Genomic DNA, 26,129 nt, shown 5'->3' with positions numbered 1-26,129 from the left:
TTCATTTCTTTCTGTATGATAGGAAGGCAATTATATCTTTCTGCTTACCTCACAGGGCTGTCATAAACACCAGAGAGGTAATGGATGCGGGATTATTTCAGACATTCAAAGTCTATTATGAATAAGGAACCTTACTAGTGTTATTTCCGTTTGGATTGTTTGACTTGTATATAATTGGGGCAGTTTTACACCTTACTCTTTAACACAGAGAATCATGAGGAAGGGAGCTGGGTGGTGATTGGTGGTGCACACTTCTGATCCCAGCACTGAGTAGCAGAGACAGGGGGCTCTTTGAGTTTGAAACCCACTTGGGCTACAGTGAAAGGATGGCCAAGGCTATACAAAAAAACTTTGTCTCAAAACAAAACAAAACAAAACTCATGGGGACAGAAAATATAAAATGATGATGGATTGGCCAACCAAACCCAGTTCAAAAGTCATGGGAACTGTTTCATGATTTGAAGAAATACCCAGAACTCCCATGGATTAAAATGGATTACAATGGGAAAGGTAATAAATGGAGGCAAAGATATCTTGATTCACTGTATTCTACCCATGATGGGCTCTGACTACTCACAAGCCAGGCTAGGATGAAATCTTATCTCAAGGACTTTGCACTTGGACCTTCCTCCATCAATTTTTGTGCAAATAACTCCATGGCTCATCGACTGTACACACACACTCTCTCTATATATATGATTAAGAGCTGTAGGATCTAGCTTAGTGGTAGAGCTGCTTCCTGGCATTCGTGAAGAGCCAGATTTTATTTTCTAGTACTAAACTAAAACCTGGACCTCGGAGTCTGCGTGTGAATGAAGATCGTCACTTACAAGATGCCCAACTTTGGTTTCCTTGCATGCCAAGGGGGCTTAAAAAAAACAAACAAACATACACTTCACGTTTTGAGTTTATAACCAGCATTACTGTATTATGGGTGGAAACAGCTTTTGATGGTGCACGGTATGTATCGAGCAGCAGTTAATGCTAGGTTGTGACGGTTATGCTTTCTTTCTATAATAAAACCCTTTTATCCTTTTTATTAAAAATTTTCATACAATATATTTTGATCGTGTTTTTCCCTTTCCCAACTCCTCTCAGATTCTCCCAACCCATTCAACTGTACATTCTTCTCTCTTAAAAAAGAAAGAAAGAAAGAAAGAAAGAAAGAAAGAAAGAAAGAAAGAAAGGAAGGAAGGAAGGACGCTGGGCAGTGGTGGCATAAGCCTTTAATCCCAGCACTTGGGAGGTAGAGGTAGGCGGATTTCTGAGTTCGAGGCCGGCCTGGTCTACACAGTGAGTTCCAGGACAGCCAGGATTAGAGAAACCCTGTCTTGAAAAAACAAAACACCAAACCAAACCAAACCCCACCATCACCACCAATCTACAAAAACGAAAATCAAGACCAACAGGCAAATGACAAATATGACAAACAATGTCCAAAACAAAACAAAACGTCCACAAAAATACCACTGAGTTTGTTTTGTGTTGGCCAACTTCTCATGTAGCAAAAACTGTACATCCGCAAACTGCACGACTGACAATCAGGAAGAGCACGCATGCTCGGCCCGCCTCTTCCGCCCACATGACCCACACATCCTGGCTTTCCAACATGGCGGCGCCCAGCGGCACTAACTACACGTGAGGAAAAGCAGGCACCGGAGCATTGGAGAGTACCGCGTGGGAGTAACTTTCTCCTCCGCAGTGCCCGCGGATCCCTTCCTGTCGTCCTGAGACCCTCGCGGGCCGCTGTCCCGCCGCAGCCATGAAGCCAAAGCCACTTTCGCACAAGACCGAGAACACATACCGGGTGAGCGCGGGAGTTTGGGCCCGGAGCCGCGGTTCGCCCTGCCTCTGCCTGACCAGCTGATCGCCTTAACCCCAGGGCCTGCAAGTCCGGGCAGAGCCGGAATCGCTTGCCCGGGGCTCTGGCGAAAATGGGAGACTATGCCAGTATAAAAAAAAAAAAAAAACATTAGTTCGCAGGGGAGTGAGGAAACTTGAATTCCAGAGTCCGCCTTTTAGCGGTGAGATCTGGCCTGTCTGGGCAACTCCCTTCACTCCAGGCTCAAATTGATTGGCCCAGGGGATCGTCTGCAACCGAGTCCCCCTTCTAACTTTAAAGACTGAACAGAGGAGGGTAGAGCGAGCTGGCAAGTGGCGAATGACTTCTGCTGGCTACTGTTGTACTTTATAATGCCTTTCCAAGCCCTTTTGTAACTGAGTCTGTCTGTTTTTAAAAAATATACCTGTTCCCACAACTTAGCGAGATCCCTGTGCTTTCGGTGTGGTGTGAAAGCGTTCGTCCAGGTTCCAGTCTGTGTGGAAATTGTATTTGATAAAACATAATGTAGGAGGTAGATCGGTTGGTGGAGTGTTTGAATAACATTCAGGGAGCCCTAGGTTGGATCCCCATTAAAAACAACAACAGTTACAACAAAAACAGGTGTGATGGCTAAATGCCTGTTACCCCAGACCTGGGGATGTAGAAGCAAGAGGGTCTGAACTTAAATTTTAAGGTCATCGTTGGCTACATAGCCTGTTCCAAGGGTACTTAAGTTAAAAGAAAAAAGAAATACAGATGAAGTAAGTTATGCAAAAAGTACAAGTATTTATTATCTTCAAGTAGTAACTGCTTTTGTTTAGAGTTCTTACATTTACCTTTTGTGTTTCATAAGTAATAGCTGCTCTTATTTTAAAAAGTTACATATTTTATGACCAATAGAAACCACGGGTCTGAAATGATACGCTAAGGGTACTGTTGTTTGTGGTGATGGTCCAGAGGTTGCTCACTGAAGCTCTAAAACGTTCTGTGTTCAGAATTTGATGTGATTATGGTGTAGTTTTACTCCAGCAGATATCAAAACCTGATAAGCATTGAATGCTAATATGTCTTAAATATGCTTTTTCTCTGCAGTTTCTTACATTTGCAGAGAGACTGGGGAATGTGAACATTGATATTATTCACCGTATCGACAGAACTGCAAGCTATGACGAGGTAAGAGGGAGTTTTAAATTTCTCTCACCAATGTAAGTAAGCTGTTTTTCAAGCCATTTGTAATGTACATGCAGTGATTTAGACCTGTGTTGTCTAATTAAAAAACCACACACAGCAAATATGTTCATTCACTTTAAACCTAAATCCCTCAATAGCTATATGCAGCTAGCTGGAATCATTCGAGAGGAGTACCATACCAGATGGTGCATGTTCATCCTGGCCTTGTTCAGTCGGATGATGCCGTGTTGAACTTGACTTGGCTTGACTTGATTCTCAATTGGGTTTTGTTACTGGAAACTCTTCTTTTCTCATGTCCATTGCGAGTGGGTCTACAGACCTGTACTTTTTGGCAGCTCCGATTTTAAAGTGATTTTAGTGAAATCACTTTCCTGGTGTTTAGTTCCTTCCTCTCGAAGATACTAAACTGCACTTTTTTCTGGTTCTAACCACATACCTGCCATCTTCTGTGAAGAAGGGTTTTCCTTTTTGCTGCACCAAGCCCTTAGTGCTTCTGCTAGCCTTTCTTAAAAGCCTTAACCCTAACCTCAGTCTTGTTAGCGTTGACACCTTTAACTTGGGGTTTCAACCTCAGCTCTTCATCTGTTACTGAGCAGATTCTGTACCGAGTCTTTGCCAGCATTGTCTTCTACCACGTTAGCATGTTGAATGATAACATCTAGACCAGCATAAAAGGCTTTGAGAACTCAGTGAAAGGAGCCTTCTGAGAGTGTCAGAAAGGATGTCAGAAGATGATTTTTAAGATGGGACCTGAATTGAGTTTTGCTGTAGGTTTTAGCATGGCAAGAGGACAAGAGTGGCTTTTCCAGGCCAAGGGAAAAGTCTGCACAAAATAGCCGAAGCTCGGGAATGTGTGTCCCATTTAAAGCACTACAAAACTGTTCAGTCTTATAGATGTGTCTAGGGTGCACACGAGTGGGGTGCCTGGAACAGCAGAGGAGGGTAGCTGGAGACATAGGAAAGATCTTCAATAGTTTTATGTGCTGAGACATTTGGATTTTATCCTAAAGCCATAGGATTCTGTTCCTGAACTGTAAGCAGGGGAGTAAGTGACATGATCAAGCTTAAGATTTTTAGCCTGTCTGTCTTTAACGTGAAGGAAAGAGCAGGATGTAAACTAGCAGAGAAGATCTGATGTCTGTATGAGAAATGATTAGGATAGTGGTAACCAAATCAGAAGGGACGTTTCGGGGACATTACATTCAAGAGCGGGAACTGACCTACTGAATATGTGGAGAGGAACAGAAGGTAGGTTAAGGTTTTTGGTTACAATAGCCGGATGGTTGAAGAGACCACTCAACAATCTGGGAAGGGATTCCGGGTGAGGATGAAGAAGGAAGATTACAAATTCTGGGCCAGCCAGGACTACAGAGCAAGACTCTGCCATTCACGTGTGCATATACACTCTCTAGAGATAGGATAGGCACTGAGTGCTAATAAGAGAGAGCATGCAGCTCTTCCGAGGAAGATAATTGGTTGCACTTGGAACTTGCTCAGTGTGATGTGTAGTACCTGTGACCCATGCAAATTACAGTGTCCATGGGATATTTGAGAGAAAGGGACAGTTCCAGAAAGCACAGTTAATCTTAACTACTACTAGGCCACCAAGGGAAACACAGAAACACATTTGACTAGCAGAGTGTGGTGGTCACACATTTAATCCCATATTCAGCACCTAGAAAGCAGATCTCTGTGAGTAGGAGGCCAGCCATGCTACATGGTGAGACCCTGTCTCTAAACCTTAGTGAATCTAGAGCACAGGTGAATGCGGAGGCGCAGTTACAGACTTGAGTTCAGCAGGTGGTCTTAGCGTAAGCTACAGGACAGGTCAAAAGCACCAAGCAATAAAATGTTAAAGATGAGAGTGCACAATTTAAAAAAAAAAAAAAAACATACGGGAGTGGGTACTGGCATCTTTTCGTAAGAAATTTCCTTACATAAATTCTTAGGCTGAATCATCCAAAATGGCTTCAGTTACACATCTTACAGTGGGGGCTGTTGGTCTCCATTCTTGTTGTTTTAGTTAGAATTCTATTGCTATGATCAAGACTACAACTAAAAACAAGGGGAGGAACTCTCGGGGCAGGAACCTGGAGACTAGAACTGAAGCCGAGGCCATGGAGGAGTTCTGTGTACTGGCTTGCTCTCCACGGCTTGCTCTGTTTACTTTTGTATGCCACCTAGAACCTTCCAGGGGTGGCATGGTCCCCAGTGGACTGAGCCCTCTCACATGTACATATTTCATGTATGTGGATACACTGTCACTGTCTGCAAACACACCAAAAGGTGGCATCGGATGCCCATTACAAATGGTTCTGAGCCACCATGTGGTTGCTGGGAATTAAACTCAGGACCTCTGGAAGAGCAATCAGTGCTCTTAACTGCTGAGCCATCTCTCCAGCCCATGTTTTTGGCTTTTAATAAGAAAAATTAGATATAAATCAATATATGCATATATAAAGCACTTTTATCACACTGGGATGTGTCTTCAACATCCTTCTACTTAATGACAACAAGATGATTTTAATTTTTATTGCTTTGTTGCTGGGGATTGAACCCAGGGCCTCAAGGACACATGCTAGAGGTGCTGTCTACCACTAGCTATATCCTTAACCCTAATATAATTTGGGGGTAGGGAAGGTTGAGACAGGGTTTCTTTGTGTAGCCCTGGCTGTCCTGGAACTTGCTCTGCAGAACAGGCTGGCCTCAAACTCAGAGATCTGCCTGCCCTGCCTCCTGAGTGTGCTGGGATTAAAGGCGTGTGCCAATACCATCTGGCTCCTAGTCTATAGCCATGTAGTACACTTGCATTTGTATAGGACACAGAAGTAGTACAATTCTTGCCTTACTGTTGGATCTTAAGCTGTTTTGATTTCTTCTCAATGTAATAACCCTTTATGTGTATTAAGTTTTAAAGTAATAGCTAAAAAGTAAAATTGCTGGTGGAAGGACACGTTTACTTTTATGTCGAAAAGTACCAGATTTCCTCCCCGTAGGGTTGTAGTAGTCCACACATCTAAAAGCAGAATGCAGAACTGAAGAGTCCTACATTTTTTCTCTGCAGGCAGTTTTTCCTGTGACTATTACTTGGGCTTTAAACAGTTATTTGCTACAGCCAAAGCAGCAAGACTTGTTTTTGTAATTCACCTGCTGCTGGTAGACCTGCTGCTGGTAGACTGAGGAAGTTGGTTCTCCCCTCTTCTCAAAAACACAAAAAGGGGGTTTTTAACCCCTTATCCTTGTCCTAAGATGCTGGCTGTGGTCCGTGCTCTGCAGCTTGGTCAGTTGTCCTGGAGTTGCCTCACTAACAGCTGCCTTGCTCTTGGCAGGACGTCGAGACTTACTTCTTCGAGGCTCTGCTGAAGTGGAGAGAGCTGAACCTTACGGAACATTTCGGTACCGTCTGCTTCTTTCTACTTCATCTTCCCATAATTTGCACATCTTATGTTCCCAACAACTAGTGAGGCGATGGAGAAATAGAACATAATCCTTTTTGCTTTCTTTCTTTTTTCCTTTTGTTAATCCAGGGAAATTTTACAAAGAAGTCATTGACAAATGTCAGTCTTTTAACCAGTTGGTCTATCATCAAAATGAAATTGTCCAGAGCTTGAAGACTCACCTGCAAATTAGGAACAGTTTGGCCTACCAACCTCTTTTGGAGTAAGTCACATCTCAGATGAAGGCTCAATAGTGTTTATCTGAGTTCTAAGGAAAACCATGCTTCATCACTGGCCTTAAATTACGGTCTGTAATTTAGAAGCAGGATGAGTATGCCTTCCCTGTTAGTTTACTGTATCAGAAAAAGATGTGTTTCTGTAAAGCAGCATCCTGGTGTACATTGCACTTTCTCTGTGCTCCTAAGAGAGCTGTATGTTTCCTTGAAACCAGGGATGGGTGGCCCCAGTTCTGCTATCACTGTTTCTGACTTGAGACCAGGGATGGGTGGCCCCAGTTCTGCTATCACTGTTTCTGACTTGAGACCAGGGATGGGTGGCCCCAGTTCTGCTATCACTGTTTCTGACTTGAGACCAGGGAAGGGTGGCCCCAGTTCTGCTATCACTGTTTCTGACTTGAGACCAGGGATGGGTGGCTCCCAGTTCTGCCATCACTGTTTCTGGTTTACTTTCTTTGCTCACGTGTTAAGGATTTGAGCTGTTAGTGATGGCACACTGTATAGTCAATCCCTGCTCTCAGGAGGTAGAAGCAGGTGGATCATGTCCAGCCTGGGTTGTACAGCAACAGAAGATATTGTTTCAAAAACTAAGACAGCAACAACAGAGGCCTGATTAGAAGTTCTTCCTTTTAATTCATGAAAACGATCATAGGCTATCTATATTATTGATCAGCTTTTTATTTGTAATTGGTTGCTTCTTCTTCAATCCAGTTTAGTAGTACAGTTGGCACGGGATCTGCAGACTGATTTCTACCCCCACTTTGAAGACTTCTTCCTGACAATCACGTCCATCCTGGAGACTCAGGACACAGAACTGTTAGAATGGGCTTTCACCTCGCTCTCGTATCTTTACAAGTACCTGTGGAGGCTGATGGTGAAGGACATGTCCAAGATATACAGGTGCCCCTTTTCTTCTGCACTGCCTTCTTCCTTTGCCCTGACCTCTCCCTGACTCCAGAATACCTTTCCAGCACACTGCCTAATTATTTCCTTATACAGAGTTGATGTGCCAGTCATGGTAATCTACATTTTAACCTCTTAGTCTGCTGTGTATATCTTTGTATGTACCTACTTTCTTTCTTCCTCAACTCTTAAAATTATACCCACCCATCCAAACTTGACTTGGAGTTCATTATACTTACTAGCCATGATAGCTTTGAAGTTTTGATCTCTCTGTATTTTATTTTGTCTTGTTGACTAGATCTCAGACGTGTTACTGTATTTCTTTGTAATCTTGTCTTCTGCAAACCCCTGAACTATTTAAGAAAACTGTTGAAAATGCTGGTGCTTGTCCAGCAGTAGGTATATATAGGTATATTTTTCTTCAGCATATATCTCTATGCTCAGCAAAAGAGATACCATTTTTTAAATGCATAGGGATGTGGAAGGAGATTGAATTTCTTGGTGGCTTTTTGTTTAAAGAAAAGATTCCTACATGTTTAAATTAGACTAAATGTTTCATCTGTTTTTCCAATTATTTCTCCTGTTCCAATAGAAGGTGTGGGTGTGGAGCCAGGCAAAGAACCCAGCGATCTTCCTCGTGGCTCCTTAGAGGCATTTTTGATCTAGTTACCCAGGATTCCAAAATCTCTTCTGTCATTTATAAAGCTCAGTGAACTTGTAGTGACTGCTTCCTGTTTTAACTCACTTGGTATGGTCACAAATAAAACATAATAGAAGCCCTTGTTGTGTGTTTATGTTAGGATGAAAAACAGGACAGATCATTAGAGAGTCTTAGATCACTGGAAGGCCTTCAGCTCCATTGCAGGGACTCCTGAAATACCTTCTGGGTTGGGCCTTTCCTTTTCTCGCTAATACTTGCCTTGATGCCCCAAGCTTCTGCTGCCTGACTAGCCTTTTAACTAGATCGTTAGCCTCTTTTTTCCTTTAGCTTGTATGTTGCTGCCAAATTAACCTTAGAGAAAGTATGGTATTCAGCAAGTGTTTATTCACACCTGCTGTTCTGAAGGTGTTCAGACTCCTATGCCTGGCTGGGGTTCCGAGATGCATGTTTCTCCATCATTTCCCACCCTCCCTAGCCATCTCACCCTCCTCTCTGAGGTGTGCCTCTTGTCTCCTTACTATTCCCTGATATGGTTAGTTCTGCTCACCCTATCTGCTTTTCCTAGTGGTAAGCTTCCCAGTTCACAGCTGATTTCATGCTGCCTTTCAGAACTCACTGTGTGTGACCGTTTCATGACTTTCTGTGAAGACCAGTGCCACTTAGCCTGTTGCTTCTGGTCTCCACCTTCTGTTTGACGTTGAGTGTCTGTAACCCCGTGCATGCCTAGCACTGATGTCGAGATTGCTGACATGTAGCTCGTCTGTACTAAACCGATGTGGTTGACGGAGCTGCCCTGTTTTTCTCCTTTTACAGCTTGTATAGCACCCTCTTGGCTCATAAAAAACTACATATAAGAAATTTTGCAGCCGAAAGTTTTACTTTCTTAATGAGAAAGGTTAGTGTGATAATTTCTGTGTTTATTGGGAGTAAATTGTTAAGAATCAAATGACTAGAATAGATAGTTTTTGAAGTGATTACGAAGTAATTTTTTTAAATACATAAATGAAGCTGGTTATTATTCTCAGCTTATGTTGCATAAGGTTTAGTCTTTTTTGGGAGTTAGCTATAATTTGGATCATTCTGTTACTTGGGTTTTTATAACTTTCAGTGTACATAATATAAAGTGCCCTTTGGTCAGTGTAGGGAATTCTGTAATGATTTCTTGCAAGGGAACAATTGTATTTTACCATTTGTGTTTGTCTGGATTTTTCCTAGTGAATTTTAGGGTTTGGTAATAAATTTAAACTAGTATTAAATTTCTTTTATGCTTATAAAATATGAATATTTGGTTTACTTTAAAAGATATAGTGTTGCCTTATGCTGTTTTTCTTAGCACATGCCTTCCTATCACACCAATTTATCACCTTCATGTGACTATTGCAAGGCAAGTTCAAAATTCTAGTATAAAGTTATTACGTCTGTGCCTTTCAGAAGCTCCAGGAGTCCATTTAAATATGAGTATATAAAATAGGAAGCATGACTTCTTAGTTGGACATACTTGTATTTGTAAACACAATTTCCCATTTCTCATTTTAGGTCTCTGATAAAAATGCACTTTTCAACTTAATGTTTCTTGATCTTAATGAACATCCAGAGAAAGTGGAAGGAGTTGGACAGCTGCTCTTTGAAATGTGCAAGGGAGTCAGAAATATGTTTCACTCCTGCACAGGCCAGGTAGCGAGTGGGGAGCAGTACTTGGAGTCTGTGTATAAGAGGATCAAGCAGATGAGGAGGAGGGGCGTCCTGGGATGCACAGGAAGCACACACTGGGGAGAGGCAGGCTTAATACTGTCCTCTTGATGTGGCTTTTGGGTGCTTTTACTTACAAAATCGCTTCTGTCTTCTTGATCCTGAGTGCTTGACTGATGGCCATGGGTAGAGAGGGAGGGAGAGGCGGTTCTGTAATAAATTCCCCATCCTAAGGTTGGGCAGTGTGGTAGTTACTCACATGTAATCCCAGCACCCGACATGTTGAGGCAGATGGATTGAAAATTTAAACCCAGCCTGGGCTACAGAATTAATAGTCAAAGCTGCCAAATCTTTAATAAGATCAGTGATAAAACACAGCTTAATGCTTTCTTTTTTTAAAAAAAAAATGTTATTCAAAAGCATTTTAACTGCTGTCTCTTGCATTCCCACAGGCACTGAAGCTCCTTTTGCAAAAGCTAGGACCAGTCACTGAAACAGAAACTCAACTACCGTGGATTTTAGTTGGGGAAACCCTAAAAACCATGGCCAAATCCTCTGTAGTGTATATCTATAAGGAACATTTTGGTGTGTTTTTTGACTGTTTGCAAGTAAGTTTTAACTGTTAAGAATGGGTATGTAACCGGGCCGTCTGCATACCTATCTCTGCTGCTCTGAGCAGGGCAGCACACTGTTGGGCATTGTTTCATCATCATTTCCTATACATTTCCTATGCTTCTTCTATATATTGATTGCATCCATCTTCTTCCTCCCCCTCTAGTCTTTTGACACCAGTGGGGCTTGGTGGTTTTGAGAATTGCTATTGTTTTTTGGCATCTTGTTCTCGCTGCTAGTGTGACTCAGAGACGTTATTGAGAGCGCTAGTTGCATGGTATGCTCATATGCTAAAATGGGGGCGATGTTGCCTATGTCAAGGAGGCTGTGAGGGTGAGTCAGGACTTCCAAAGAACACAGGGCAGGATGCTCTGTGAATCCTGGCTGCCATCTAGTGATGCTTGAAACATTCATCTTCCTTCTTTATAAAGCTGAACAGCGTGAGGAGGGGAGCTGTCACAGAGTATTATGTAACTGCCTGAACCATGAGTTTAGTGTTTTGTAGTTATTTTCTCCATTACATTCTTGATTTGAAGGAGTCACTCCTGGAGCTACACAACAAAGTGACAGAAGCAAACTGCTGTGAGAACTCTGAACAGATGAGGCGCTTGCTAGAAACATACCTGATCGTCGTGAAACACGGAAGCGGGTCCAAGATAACACGGCCTGCTGATGTTTGTGGGGTGAGTTCCCAAGTCTGATATGCCTGAGAGCTTGTTAAAAGCTGGGGCCGGGGTGTAGCTCTGTGTTGTACACTCACCTAGCACATGCAGAGGACTCATGATCCCAGCACTGGAGGGTGGAGTGGAGACTGCTATGCGTGCCTTGTGTCTTCTTCTGTTTTTACAGGTATTGTCTGAAGCATTGCAGACAGCCAGTCTCTCCACATCTTGCCGAAAGACTCTCTTGGATGTAGTTTCTGCTTTGCTCCTAGCTGAGAATGTTTCCTTGCCAGAGACCCTCATCAAAGAAACCGTAGAAAAGGTAATTCACTTTAGCAGCTGTTACTTGTGTAGTTAGTAATGTGTTTAGCATTAATTATGTCTGCTGCGTATACAGATGAAGCACGACAAAGGCTCTGCCTTCAAGGGATTGTTCTTGTTGGGGAGATGGGAGCTTCATGCCTTCATGGAAACAAGCACAATGGTACAATAACAGCTAAATCCCTAAGCAAACATCAGGGAGTATGCGTAGGCTACCGTAGAGTGTGTGTGGGCTATGTATTTCAGGGTAGGTATGATACCTACCATTCTGATAAGGATTAGGGAGCCTGGGAGTGAGTACTTATCATATGGTGAACTAATAGCTTAGAGGTGTCTATTGAATTATAATTGTTAATTCTACTTACGAGAGGAAAAGAGAAAGCTTTTCAAAGGACACATACTCAGAGTAGTCTTAAAGTTTTTGCCAATGGAGAAAAAAAACCACCTGGAGAAGGAACATTCCTGACTGACTTGTTTTCACAAATGCACGTAGTCTGGGCAAAGGGGCACTAGGAAAGTGTGGATACCATAGGAGAAGAGCTCTCTTGGCTTTGAAAAGTTTGGCTTTATCCCGTAGCTAGGGAATACCCTGGAAGAATTCTGAGCAGGGCCATGCTAAGCTGTTTGCAGTCTAGTGGGTTTGGAAAGCAGGTTAGAATGGGACTGAGAGTAGAAACCTGGGTTCCTCTGGAACCTTCTGCTTTTGCTGTTATGGCCACCTGTAGCTGGGAAGGAGCCAAGCATCATTGAGGGGCCATTACAGTCACTGAGATGCCTGCTCTGCATCTGAGTTCCCTCCGAGCCCGCTGAGCCTCTGTATGGAGAACTGGTTGGCATGTGGTGTGCCTCCTGTCCCTGACTGTAGTTACCCTGGGGGTGAGGAGAGAACCACTGTACATTTACAGACACTTCTGATCTCTGCTACTACTCAGGTATTCGAAAGCAAATTTGAGAGACGTTCGGTTTTGGATTTTTCTGAAGTCATGTTTGCTATGAAGCAGTTTGAGCAGGTAAGCAAGACGTTAATTTTAAGGCACTTTATAAATGTGTCATGAAATAATTACATTTGAAATCCTGTGGTTTCTTTGTTGTTGTTGCTGCTGCTTTTTGAGAGGAACAGATTCAGTGCTTGCTAGTTTAGTTAATATAATTTTAAAGAAATTATTTTCAGTCAATAAAGAAATTATATTCAATTTAGTTACACGTGAAACTGTATACTAAGTCATTTAAAATACCTATCTGTACAGTGCAGACTCTAATGCCAGCACTTGGGAGGTAGAGGCAGGAAGATGAGCTCAAGGCCATCTTGACAGAATGTTTAAGGCTGGTCCAGGCTGTTTAGACCCCGTCTCCAAAACCACCACACCAAAAAATCCTGAACCCAAGTGTGATGCAAGCTTGTACTCACAGCACTTCAGAGGCTGAGGCAAGTGTGAGTTCAAGGCCAGCCTGGACTGTGTAATGGGCCAAGCTAGCCAGTGTCACAGTGAGACTCTGTCACAAAGCACATGCACACATATATACACACACCCCAATGACAGTCACAGCCACTATGTTTCTAGAAGTAATTGAATTATTTAGAAAACCATTTGGTAAAACTGAGAAGTCAGTTCAACGAACTTGAATGTGAACTAAAAGCATAGAGAATAGATTCATTCTTAGCTCCATAGCAAGGCAGATCAACCTGTGCTGTATGAGATCCCATCTTACCGCCTTACCCACCCCCCCCACACACACACACACACACAGGAGTAAAAAATACATCTTATCCAGATGTGGTGTATGCCTATAATCCCAGTACTTGGGAAATGAAGACAGAAGGATCAGGTGTTAAGGCTTAGCAAAACTGCCTGAGACCTTGAATCAGAAAAACTAAAAGACCTCTGTGTGTGTGTGTGTGTGTGTGTGTGTGTGTGTGTGTGTGTGTGTGTGTGTGTTAGTTTAAACCAGTCAGACAAGGCTAAAAAACCAAATCATTTGTTTTCCCATGTTACCAGCAGTAGCCACAAGTAATCTTTATTTTCCCTGGTATTTATTCTGAACTCACCTAAGGGTATTCTCTCTGTGACAAGCTAGTTTTGGCCTCATCAGTAGACTCCCTCCTCCGGGAGATTAGTTTTAGTTCCATTATCCTGCACACCTTTCCAGGAAAGTTCTATCTTGGTGTGTTTGTTTGAATCCATATCTGCCACTTACATTTTATAAATGAGAAGAATTTTAGAGTTGTATGTCCTGTCCTTTTGTGTCTGCCTGTCTTTGCCTGAATGAGCAGTTGACTTACTCTTCACACACTGAATACCTTGTCTGTGACTCTGTCTCCCAGCAGCATTCTCAACACTCCAGTGGCAAGCTGTGGGCAACTCACCTGCTCTTCCTGCCTTAGGTTCCTCCTGTCTAGGCCTGCTTTCTCAGCATTGAACGGACGTTCTGCTGGGGTGGCCTTTGTTTCTCTCCTGGTTCCTGGGCCCTGTACTCCCTCCCATCCCTGTGTATGCTCTCCTCTCAGTCGGAGCTCTAACAGGTTTGGGAGGGTATTCGTGGCAGGATATGAGAGTCAGTGTATCTGGGATGTGTTTATTCCTCCTTGCACTGCATTGGTAGTAGCCCAGACATTAACTTCTCGGTTGTAGTCCTTTTCTGTCACAGTGTTCCCAGAATGGCTGGCCATATTGTCTCCATGGAGAACTTCAATGCTGATCCTTTGTAACACTCTTACATCTCTTTCCTGGGTGTCCTGGAATTTGCTTCTGTAATGCATGTAAATCTCCTGTTTTTGTCTTCAGCTGTTCCTGCCGAGCTTTCTCTTGTACATTGAGAATTGCTTCTTAATGGACAACTCTGTGGTCAGTGATGAAGCACTGGCCATTTTAGCCAAGCTCATTCTGCACAAAGCTCCTCCTCCCACTGCCGGCTCCATGGCCATTGAAAAATACCCTCTGGTTTTCTCACAGCAGACAGTGGGGTAAGTTCTAAATCTACTGCCGGTAGTGGTGGTAAGATTATTGATTCTTAATTGAATGTTCAAGCATACTACCCAAAATGATGATTGGATCGATCTGTCTTATCTGTATCTATATATCTAGAATGATGTGCATGATAAAGTGTGGGAAAGACTCGAGTTGTGGCTGTGCACATAGTATTAGCATGATTCCAATTTGCAAAGCTATGGGTAAGCATGGAAAAGTATGGATGGAGACATAAACCTATTCATTTTGTTTATCCCAGATGGTGATAAAGATTAGAAGTGATTATTAATTTTTTAACCTTTTAAGATTATTTTAGATTCATGTGTAATTTTAAGAAATGTATAGAGAGGATATATATATATATATATATATATATATATATATATATATATATATATATATATATATATATATATATATATATACATATATAGTCCCCTCTGGTAAAGTCTTGTATTATCTCTAGAATCAATTTTTAGGCTCACTGAGACTGCCTCAGTTTTCTGTGTATTTACTTGAGTGCTGTTTGTACCTAGATTTGTGCAGGTGATCACTCCGCAGAGCTGTCACCACCACCTGAAGGCACAAAGGCCTTCATCCTTGTACATTTTTCTCCTCCAGTTTTTAAATATTCAAAAACAATCTCCCCCAGGCCCTTCCATCCCCTCTCCCCTACTCTTCACAATTTTCTTAGATGGCCTTAGTAGCCATCCTCCCTCCATCCCTAACCCTTACCCACCAGCCGGCCTGCCCGTTTTTGTGAGCATGTCACTGTAAGGAGGATCGTGCAGGATACCTTTTTTAACCTTTGCAGTTGATTGGCTTTTTCACCCAGAACAGTTCTCTGAGACTCCCCAGGTTGCTCTATCAAGTAAGCTCACTCCTCTTTGTTTCTAAGAAGGATTCCCTGGTAAGAATGTCACACTTGTCATTAACACGTGGAAGAACATTTAGGTTATTTCTGCCTCTTGGCTACTGCACATTAAGCTATTGTGACCATTCATATTTTCAACTCTGCAAATATCCCAATGTGGAATTTTGGGGGGTTATGATAAATTCGAAGAATCGCTACCCACTTCCTGTAATTAGACATTATAGTGACTTAAGAAAGCGTGATTTTGAATACAGTTTGTTAATTCATGACAGAAACAACAGTTCTATCAAACCTTAAAAGAGTGTTTGTTGTTTTGTTTTTTAAGTTTCTTTTTTTTTTTTTTTTTTTTTGAGGTAGGATCTCACTGTGTAGCAGTCTGACTTTCCTCCCTCCCTCCATCCCTTCTGTGTCATATGCAGTCTGCAGCCCATTGCGCATTCATTGTTACATTAAACTTGAGGTTTAGGCCATCAGGCTATTAACTTGCTTTGGCAACGTTTGTTGAAAAGCTGTTCTCCATGAAGCTGTCAGAAATCACCTGGGCATGTTGGCTGGCCTCCTTCTGTGTCCCTGAGTCTGTATTTCACTTATAACGTATTAAACGTGTTTAGAGGGGCCATGGATCGCCTTCTTCTTAAAAGCATGTGTGAGGATGGGCGCAGAATATGTCTGAGGTCAGAGGTTAGCTTGTGTGCGTAGTTTCTTTCTTTCTACTATGTGGGTTCTGGGACCCAAACTCAGGTCACTGGGCTTTGCAGCACGTGCCCTTACTCGCTGAGCCGTCCCAGCACCCGGTCCTTTTTTTTTAGGCTTGATTTTGTGTTTGCTGGAGTGGCTACACCTACGTGTTGCCATTCCTGTGGTCTGCTTCCTTTTGAGACACTAGGGTAAGTGCGTGGGGTTCCCAGAGTCTGCTAAGATCTCAGCGTTGACCTTGGCTGCAGTATTTGGGGCGAGGACTAGCATCCCCATAGCTCACAGCATTTAGTTTGGAATTAGGTGAGCTAGAGATTCTGGGGCCTTGGCTCCTCAGTGCTTGCTGACGTCTCTAACTCTGAAAGTAGCTTCTGTCAAATGCCAAACAGAGCCCTGTTTTTCTTAACTGAGCTCTGGCTCCTGAGAAATGGATAATGAGTAACTTCTGGAGAATCATTTCTGTGGCCTTGGAGCTTGATTTTACAACCCAAAGCCAGTCAGCCTCTAGTAGCATATTCTTGCAGGCGTCCCCAGAACTGTGTCTCCTGTGCTTGGCGTGAAGCTGCTTGGTTCTCTGCTTCCTTCCCCGCAGAGAAGCCAAGGGATTGATGAGGCTCCTGTCCTACCTCACAGTTCTGTAATCCTCCTGAGCAGAGTGCTTAGGAAAATAAGTAAATTAGATCTTTTAACCCAAAGCTATTGCTACAACTTCCATGTCTCCTTTCTCTGAGACAACGTTCCTTTGCCACTCTTTACAGAAATGATTTGTGTCCTGTGGAGACTTTTGAATAATAATTTGAGCTGAGTAATGACATGTATTTGCTCACAGACACCTCACACTTGACTAGAACCCAAACGAGGTGGTAGGAGTGTTGCAATGGCAGCCAACCTAAGCCACATTGGAGTTTGAGGTGAGCCTGGGGTCCATAGCAAGAGCCTGTCTAAAACTCCAAACTGTAGAACCAGGAGAGAGAATTGGTGTGAAAATGCTCATTTAACGCCCCGTCCACTGCTGTATACAGTGGGGTGTGACTGGGAATGAGGTGCCTGTGTACCCTGCAGAAGACAGCGACAGTGAAGAGGGACCTACTGAGGCAGTTAGGCACGTGAGTGGGGAGGGACAGAGAGGATCAGTCCCTTGTGGAGTGGGGCTTTGGACTTACTGTAATGGTAGGAAGGATTGAACCTTATAAGGTCTGAGTTCAAGACTCCAGGCAAGAAGAGGCGTTAACTATAGCATAGTATGAGGCAAATAATCACCTTTTCTTTGACATCATCTCAGTATTTTATAAGATTTTTATAGGTTGTCATACCATGCTTATTGTCTTGAAAGACTCAAAATATTATGACTAGCTGGGCAGTGGTGGTGCACACCTTTGATCCCAACACTCAGGAGGCAGAGGCAGGCAGGTCTCTGAGTTGGAGGCCAGCCTGGTCTACAGAGTGAGTTTTAAGACAGCAGGGCTACTCAAAGAAACACTGTCTAGTTTAAAAAAAAAAAAGGGTTAACTAGTAAGATGGTTAAGTTACATATCTATTATTTCTAAATATTCTGTGTCCTAACAAGTATGGAACCAAAAGAAAATGTGACTTTTCTGTGACATTGCTTGCAAGAATAGAAAAGGGCTAGTTATAACTATATAAACTAATACATACCCACAAACAAATGGTAAGTCACAAACCATCATTGAGGACCCTTGTTGCAGGTAAAGGGGGAGCAGAACTGTCAATCATAATAAAAGTGATATTTGCCAATTTTTCCATTAAAAAATGTGACACCATTCATCATTTGGAAAATAGTAAAAAGGTCATGAAAAAGGGAACAGGTGGTTGATTTCAGTGTTTCATGCCTGTAATACCAGCAGCACTCAGAAGGTACGAAACAGGAGGATTGACACAAGTTCAAGACCAGTCCGGTGTATAGAGTCAGTTCCAGCTTCCCAGGCTCATAGCTATACCATTTTAAATAAATAAGATCTGAGGAATGGAGGAAGTGAGTTTGCTCCAGCCCTTCAGATATGCCCAGCAGCACACAGTGCGCAGCAGAGCCTAGACCTAGGAAGGACTTGGCTTAGGTTACAAGTCAGTTAAAGTGGAGAGGGGGGTCCAGCACATGGGATTGAAGAGCCTGCCCCAGCAGTCAGTAAATGGTCGAGTTTGTTTCCATCCATCCATCACCCTCAGCCCTTCCTCCCTTCAAGATGCACCCTTTCATACTTGTGCTTTGTTAAATACCTGTTCTTGTTTTCACCTTCAGATCCTACTTAAAGCAGAGGAAGGCTGACTCCAAGAGAAGAAAGGAACAGTTCCCAGTCTTAAGCCATCTCTTATCCATAGTTCAGTTACCCCCAAATAAAGATGCCACATACCTTTCACGGTCTTGGGCAGCCCTTGTGGTATTACCTCATCTTAGGTAAGAAAAATAAACAGTTTTACAAACGTTTAACATTTCAATTAAAATGTTACCCATTCTTTTCCATCCTGAGACTAAGCTGTTAAATAGAAATTTGAAATTTTCCTTCTTTGCACTTTATAACAGACCTCTTGAGAAAGAGAAGACAATATCGCTTGTGTCCTGCTTCATAGAGTCACTCTTCCTGGCTGTTGACAGAGGGAGCTTTGGGAAAGGTCAGTCAGTCAGCCCTTCTCTTGGTGTGCCAGAGAACAGTGCTGTAACTCCATATGGTAGGGCCTGTGCTACATGGACCCTATAAGTTGCCTGAACACAAGGAAAGTCAAGTGTTAGGAGAAGTTAAAACATGGGGTGTTAGAGCACCCGCTACCTCCTGTGCCTTCCCTACCTCTTAGAGACACCTTCTGCTTCAGACTGCTTCATTTATTGGCCCGAACACAATCATACCCTGACATACTTCAGGTTAGAGTAGAGGTGCTACCTCGGCTTGCTTCTTCATCAGTCAGTAGTATGGATTTTATTCGCTGCTTCTGAACATATGTTCCCCGGAAGAAAGATAAAATGTCTGACTTAGAAACTTTCCTCTGTTGGTTTCTATTGTGTTTTACCTTTGACATACATGGTATTAGAAAGCACAGATTCGCTTTAAATGAGCCTTCTGCAAGTAACGAGGGCTATTGGTGAATGAGGTGTTTCACAGTTGAGAATGAAATAATGTGCCTTTCCTGGATTTCTGCCCTAGGACATTTATTTGTTCTTTGTCAAGCTGTAAATACTCTACTAAGTTTGGAAGAGTCTTCAGAACTTCTTCATCTGGTTCCTGTGGGACGAGTGAAGCACTTAGTGTTGTAAGTAAACGGCTTCCATTTGTCTTAACAATGAGTGAAATATTAAAAAAAACTCCTGTTGGGTGATATAACAGAAATCTTTGTACCTAAAGACAGTCACATGGGAAAATTCAGTTATTAGATTCTTCAACTAAAATAAACAATTTTTAACAGACTAAGTATTTTAAGTATACAGTTATCTTTGCGAAGGAATATTTCACAATATTCCTAGGTTTGGGGTTATAAAGTTAAAATGCTGGATTTGTTGTTGTTGTTGCTGTTTTGGAAATAGGGTTTCTACACAGCCCTGAAACTCACTCTGTAGACCATGCTGGCCTTGAATTCAGAGAGATCCACCTTGCTCTGTCTCTCAAGTACTAAGATTAAAGAGTATGCATTACAATGTCCAGCCCAGGTGCATATAAACGAAAAATTCATTTGTTATGCTGCGGATGAAACCAAAGGTTCACATACACTAGGCATCCCCTTCTCTTACCTCTTTAGTGAGGTACCTATACATGCTTCTACATCTTACCTCACAGCGTGGGACCTGCATTTCCAAGAACCTTCCCAGCTGTTATCTGTTTGCTGTGTGATGCGATGGACCAGCTGCTGACTCTGGAGGAAGCACTGGTTCATTATTGAGAAGTCTGTTGTGGTTCCTAGTAGGCTGAGGCCAAGGCTCTGGCTTAACAATATACAGTGCATGGGGCAGCCCCCAGCAGAGTTCCTGCCCTGAGGGCTAGTGTTGCTGGGCAGCTCTCCTCCTGTGCTAACCCTCTTACTGGAGTAAAGTCTCAAGTCCTTTCCTGACATCACCCGTGTTTCCTTGTTCACTTGGCCCTGGCTACACTGGTCTCTAATGTTCCTGTAGGTATGTGTGTATATTAGGGTGGTAGGGGAGCAGGTGTCAGAGAGGGCCTTGGCGTCCCTCCTCTGCCTAGAGTGCTTTTCCTTCAGATAGCCTTATGTCCTCTTTTCTGTATTCTGTGACCGTCCTGTATCCCTTTACCCACTGGTCTCTGCCATCTACTCTCTTGCTGCCTCTATAGCCTCCTCCCCTGAATGCGTTCCTCCCGAGCATTTACCACTGGACTACTGAGTATTTTTTAGTGTAATGTGACAACCTTTTCCTAGAATGTGAGTTTCAGGAGAATAAGAACTTTGTCTTTGGTTTATTTTTCTATCCAGTGTCTAGAAAAATCACTGGTATATGCCAGGCTCTCAGACCATGTCTGTGAATGAAATTGGCATATGGAGGGTCTGTAGCCTGTCACGGTGGAGGGTTGGGGTATGGGCTGTGCTTTTCCTCCCCACGGCTCAGTGCCCAGCATGCAGATAACACTTGACAAATTTCACATGTGCTCTTTGGGTGCCGCTGCCACTCACAGCTGTGGATTGGGGTAGCAGCGTCGGAGGTTCTAGTCCTCCTGCCTCTGCTTCTAGCTAGCAGATTATGTCTAAGCACATCCTTCACTTGGCAACCTTGTCTTCAGCTATAAAGTGATGATGGATGTCTCTATAAAACTTAGGCCTGCTGCATTTCATCTTTCCCTCGTTAGCGGACATTTCTTAGTAACTTGGCAGTATGATGCAGTTTGACTCTCATAAATATCTTGTTGCAGGACCTTTCCAACGGAGCCATCTGTGTTGCTGTTGGCCGATCTCTATTATCAGAGGCTAGCATTATGTGGATGCAAAGGGCCACTCTCTGAGGAGGCTTTAATGGAATTATTTCCCAAGTTACAAGCAAATATCTCAACTGGTGTCTCCAAGGTAACACTGCGTTGTGAGTTCACCTTGTGGTCACTCACTTTCTCATCAGGGTGTTGCTGTGGGTGATTTCCATCAGTGATCGCTAAACCCTGGCCGCAGTCTGATCACAGCGAGCCTGGTTAGGATGATCAGTAAAATTACAAACCTTAGGTTTCTGCCTCCAACCATTCCAATTCAGTAGGACTAGGGTAGAAGAAAAAACTAGATAAATAAAATAATTTTTCTTTAACTTACGTACTTATAGGTGGTATTTGTTTGACTAAATCTACATTGTACAGGCATGTATAGTAGACATTTTATGGACTAGAAAATTGTGCTTATACTAAAAGGTAAATAACCTATCTGTGTCTTACAACTTAAAACTAGAATGTGTTCTTGTGATACACTGCTGTTCTCAAAAAGTTTGCAAATTTAGAAAAAATAAAACTTAAACCAGGCATAGTAGGAGTGTGTACACCTTTAACCCAGCACTCGGAGGCAGATCTGTGTGAGTTTAAGGCCAGCCTGGTCTACATAGTGAGATCCAGGACAGCCAGGTAATAACAGTTGACAAATTTCACATGTCAATTTTCCTGTCTTGGAGAAAGGAAAGGAAGGGAAGGAAGAGAGAGAGAGAGAGAGAGAGAGAGAGAGAGAGAGAGAGAGAGAGAGAGGAAGAAAGGAAAGAAAGAAAGGGAAGGAAGGAAGAAGGAGGGGGGAGGGGGAAGGAGAGGAGGGAAAGAAAGAAAGAGAAAGAGAGAAAAAAGAAAAGAAGTACTTTAGGTGGTTCACCTACTTATTCGAGTGTGGGCTACCCTGTGTTGCTAAGGAGCCTCGAGCTGCTGGCTGTCGCTGAATTGTATATAAGCGTAGTCAGGCCCTTGCGCTTAATTACTGTCATAGCGGAAACAATGTGATTGTGTATTGGGCAACCTCACCCACTCAGTTTCATACTATTTTTAATTCATTTACTGTTGGAATTAAATGTTGGTCGTTGTTGGATATGAAACAAGGACTAGAAAAGGCAGGCTTTGCACTGATGAGACAGTGCCTCGTGGATTTTGTGAGCTGTGGACTTCGCCAGCCACACACCCGTTTCTTCCTTCACTTAAACATTGCAATCTGAAATCTCCCTTGTACTTTCTTTAGATTCGACTTTTGACAATAAGGATACTAAATCATTTTGACATCCGGCTTCCAGTTTCAATGGAGGTATTGTAATTATTAGAATGGATAGTATGAAAAACTCAAAACATAACATATATATAATTTAATTTTCAAAGTGATATTTTTTACAGAAACTGTGTAAACATATGATAAAAATTGCTATTTTTGAATTCATTTTCTTGTCTCCCACTAAGTCTACTAAATGTTCTTTCAAATCTCTTGGGTAGCAGACGTGGTGAAAGCTCGTTTGTCATGGAGTTTCTATATCTGTGCCTCTAGTTTTGCCTCTTTCCTTTGAAGTTTAAGTAGTCCCCACATTTGCAGTCTCACTGATTCCTCTGCTGATGAGAGCTTAAGTTGGGTTTCAGTTACCAATTTCCAACACAGCACCACAGTGACCTCCCTCAGATGGATATCTGCATGTGCAGAATTGTCTCCGTTATGCAGAGACTAGGAGTGAATTGCACTGTGTGTGTGTGTGTGTGTGTGTGTGTGTGTGTGTGTGTGTGTGTGTGTGTGCGCGCGCGCGCGTATGCGTGCATTTTCTTTATTTCAGTAGATGCTGTTTAGTTTGAATCATTTTGACAACTTTCTGTTTACTCTGTGTGTGTGGCGTACATGTGTATTTGTGCATATGTGTGTGTGTGTGCCCATACATTTATTGCACATGAATATGGAAACTAGAGATCGATGTTGGTGTCTTATATTGTTTGCTACCTTATTTTTTTAATCTAAAATATAGTTAAATCCCTTCTCCCTCCAACTTCTCCCATGCCGCCCCCCACCACCACCCCCCGCTGCCGCCACTTCATACTCTGTTTGTGACAGGGTTTCTCTGTGTCTACTTCATACTCTTTATTGTTATGTATATTTAAATGTGAATGAGTAAGTACAGCCTGCTAAGTCCATTTTCTGTTGCTTGCGTGTCATTAGAGCCAATCATTTTTTATGTGTATGGATATTTTGCCTGCATGTATATGTGTGTAATGTCTACATGTCTGGTACCCAAGAAGGCCAGAAGAGGGTATCATCTCCTGGAACTGAACTTACAGGTAGTTTATGAGTTACCATGGAGGTGCTGGGGATTGAACCAGGAACCTGTGGAAGAGCAACCATTGCTCTTAACTTCTGGGCCACCACTCCAACCCTGATCATTATATTTAGAGACAGAGTTTCACACTGAACCAGCCTGACCATCGAGCTCTAAGGATTCACCCTCCTTCAGCATATTCTTGGTTGGATTTTTTTTGTTTGTTTGTTTTATTTTTAAACCTTAAAGCTGAGCATAGTGGTACCCACATTTAGTCCTAGCCACTTGGGAGGCAAGAAGGAGGTATTTTCTGTAAGTTTGAGGTCAGCCTGAACCACATAACAAGCTCCAGGCCAACCAGGGATGCATAGTATGAGCCCAAGTCACAACACAAAACCCTTCAGTCGTACCTCACGTACCTTTTGGAATCAAGGCTCTGACCTGCCTCGGGTTTTGTCTGGCTTTTCAGGATGATGGGCTCTCGGAGCGACAGTCAGCCTTTGCTATATTACGCCAGGCTGAACTCGTGCCAGCAACTGTGAGCGATTACAGAGAAAAGCTTCTGCACTTGAGGAAGCTGAGACATGATGTGGTGCAGGGTGCAGTCCCTCAGGGACGGCTGCAGGAGGTAATGGCTCTGTCTCCTCCCCTCCCCTCCCCTCCCTTCCCCTCCCCTCCCCTCCCCTTCCCTCCCCTCCCCTTCCCTTCCCTTCCCTTCCCCTCCCCTCCCTTCCCCTCCCCTCCCCTCCCCTCCCCTCCCCTCTCCTTCCCTCCCCTCCCCTCCCCTCCCCTCCCCTTCCCTCCTCTCCCCTTCCCTCCCCTCCCCTTCCCTGTCTTTCCCTTCCCTTTAAAATTGTTCCTTAAGTTATGTTTTAAATCGTATTTGGGAGGTCATACCACATAGTTAGCAACAATGAAAATATTCTTGTTCCAAGGTAAAGCAAACCTTGCTTCTTTCTCTTCCATGCCTCAATTAAGTTGTTCCTTCAGCCTATTAAATGTAGTGTCCTTTTGAGTATGTGAAGGTGTGACACAGTGACTGTGACTCTTGTGTTGCTGTGCCTAAGGAAGGGAGGCTTGGACTATGCCAGCAGCCCATTTATCTTGGGTTTCTCTTGTGTTTCTACCTAGTTATGACATGTGAGCATCTTAAAGTATAAGACTTCACTTTCAGCTGGTGTCTGCCTTCATAAGCCTTACCAGAGAGGGGTGGGGGGAAAGAGAGACAGACAGACAGACAGAAACCAGGTTTGTCAACAGAATAATTCAGACTCTGTCCTTTAAAAGAAGGTATACAGGGTAGAGTATGATTGGTGATGTGGGAGCAGGTTGAAGAGATGTATCACATGAGAAGCAGAGCTGACTGCTGGCCTCTGATGCACCCCACAACAGATTTAAATCATGACTAACAAGGTGAAGGGTCGGCAACACCATTTCCTTGTTTGTGAATTAGGAAAACAATAGTCTGTAGTCCACTGTTGCTATAGAACTGCATGAACTAAATCTAAAATCCCAGTACAAAACAAGCTACCATCTAAGCACATTATACTAGTTCTTAAGGGTGTTAGCATTAATCTTTCATCAAGCATTATGTGGGTGAGCAATGACCAGGTGCTGGTGAGAAACAAAATCTCAGCCTCTGCCTTCAGGGAGACAGTGTCAGGAGCAAGGACTAGGGGACCCTCTATCTGTTCAAGAGTCTGGAATTTTCTAGAAGGGTGATGTTTAGCTTGAAGGAGGTGGTAATGTCCCAGAGGAAAAATGTGCAAAGGAAGTGGGGTCTGACACACATAAGTTATGCAGGGAAACTGCAAATGGATGTGGTCTTCAGGCTCCAAGGGAAACTGATAGCACAGTCCATCTGTGATGTCACAGACGGGCTCTCCTTCGCCCACACCCTCCTGCTGTCTGATGGGAATCGTGCTGCTGCTGAGATTGCCTCTCCATTCTGGCCTGTCTCCCCTCTGGAAGGAATTCCCTAGATCATATATTCCTTGAGGACTTTAGGTCTTTAGTTCATCATCTGAGTACTGTGCTCTGCTCCGCTGAGTAGGTGTTCATGAAAAGTGGTTTATACAAGAGTGTTCTGTTTGATCTCTACTGGGGACATAATCTCACAGTTTCCTTTATTAGTTTTTTTTTTTTTTTTTTTAAAGCATGAGCAGCTCAGTATATGTTAAAAAACAAAATGAGTGAAAATAGGAATTGTTTTGTTTTGTTTTCTTGTTTTACTCTAGGCAAAACCCATTGAAAGTAGACTAAGCAATCCTGGTCCTTCCATATCAGGATCATTTCATGTTATAATGCTCTCTGGCCACTGCGTGTCAAGAATTGGCGATAGCTAAGTTTTAGGATTCAGAGACTGACCGTAAAACAAGTAACTATCAGAACAGCCACACTGAGTGCATGGCTGTAAAATATACAAAGAGAACTGTAAGAATAAAGTAGTTATCAGTGTTAGCCTCATTTCTATCCTTGCCATGTCAAGAAAGAACAAGTCATGTATGGCATTCTGGAAGTCTCTTTGAGGAAGAATATTTTAAAAGCCAAGCTTTGCTTCCTGTTGGATTTGGGCATGCCCAGAAGCATAGGGGATGGGAGGCAGCCTAGGATACTTTACAGAGAAGGAAACTGAGGCACGGTGAGCTCAGGCTTTGCTCAAGATCAGGTAGTGCCTAGTTAGAGGAACTGAGATTCTGCCGAGGCGTCATGGATCTTACATAGTTCCTGTTTCCCTTTGCTACACACCCTTGCCTCAGGCCAGACAGCTCAAGTACTTCTATTCAGAACTGTAAAAACAAGCATGCTAATTAATAATATATGTATGAAACCAAGTCTGTCTAGAAAAGAACAAGTTTTGTGCTTTG

General features: G+C 43.0%; 1 protein-coding gene across 1 annotated transcript in view; it reads left to right on the top strand.

Moving 5' to 3' along the window:
• Positions 1-1,598: 1,598 nt before the first annotated feature.
• The window catches only part of Utp20 (UTP20 small subunit processome component), an 80,208-nt gene continuing 55,677 nt past the window's right edge, over positions 1,599-26,129 (top strand). The window contains exons 1-18 of the mRNA NM_175158.3: positions 1,599-1,807; positions 2,915-2,995; positions 6,343-6,409; positions 6,541-6,673; positions 7,398-7,586; positions 9,064-9,145; positions 9,787-9,924; positions 10,392-10,547; positions 11,088-11,234; positions 11,401-11,535; positions 12,467-12,544; positions 14,318-14,496; positions 18,328-18,483; positions 18,610-18,698; positions 19,226-19,331; positions 20,936-21,086; positions 22,215-22,277; positions 23,732-23,890. Coding sequence (NP_780367.2) covers positions 1,763-1,807; positions 2,915-2,995; positions 6,343-6,409; positions 6,541-6,673; positions 7,398-7,586; positions 9,064-9,145; positions 9,787-9,924; positions 10,392-10,547; positions 11,088-11,234; positions 11,401-11,535; positions 12,467-12,544; positions 14,318-14,496; positions 18,328-18,483; positions 18,610-18,698; positions 19,226-19,331; positions 20,936-21,086; positions 22,215-22,277; positions 23,732-23,890 — 2,154 coding nt within the window. The 5' untranslated portion in view covers positions 1,599-1,762. The remainder of the gene's footprint in view (positions 1,808-2,914; positions 2,996-6,342; positions 6,410-6,540; positions 6,674-7,397; positions 7,587-9,063; positions 9,146-9,786; positions 9,925-10,391; positions 10,548-11,087; positions 11,235-11,400; positions 11,536-12,466; positions 12,545-14,317; positions 14,497-18,327; positions 18,484-18,609; positions 18,699-19,225; positions 19,332-20,935; positions 21,087-22,214; positions 22,278-23,731; positions 23,891-26,129) is intronic.

This window comes from Mus musculus, chromosome 10, assembly GCF_000001635.26.
Source record: "Mus musculus strain C57BL/6J chromosome 10, GRCm38.p6 C57BL/6J".
NCBI classification, from domain to species: domain Eukaryota; kingdom Metazoa; phylum Chordata; class Mammalia; order Rodentia; family Muridae; genus Mus; species Mus musculus.
The sequence above is the reverse complement of the archived record's forward strand: the minus strand, read 5'-3'. Positions and strand labels throughout refer to the sequence as shown.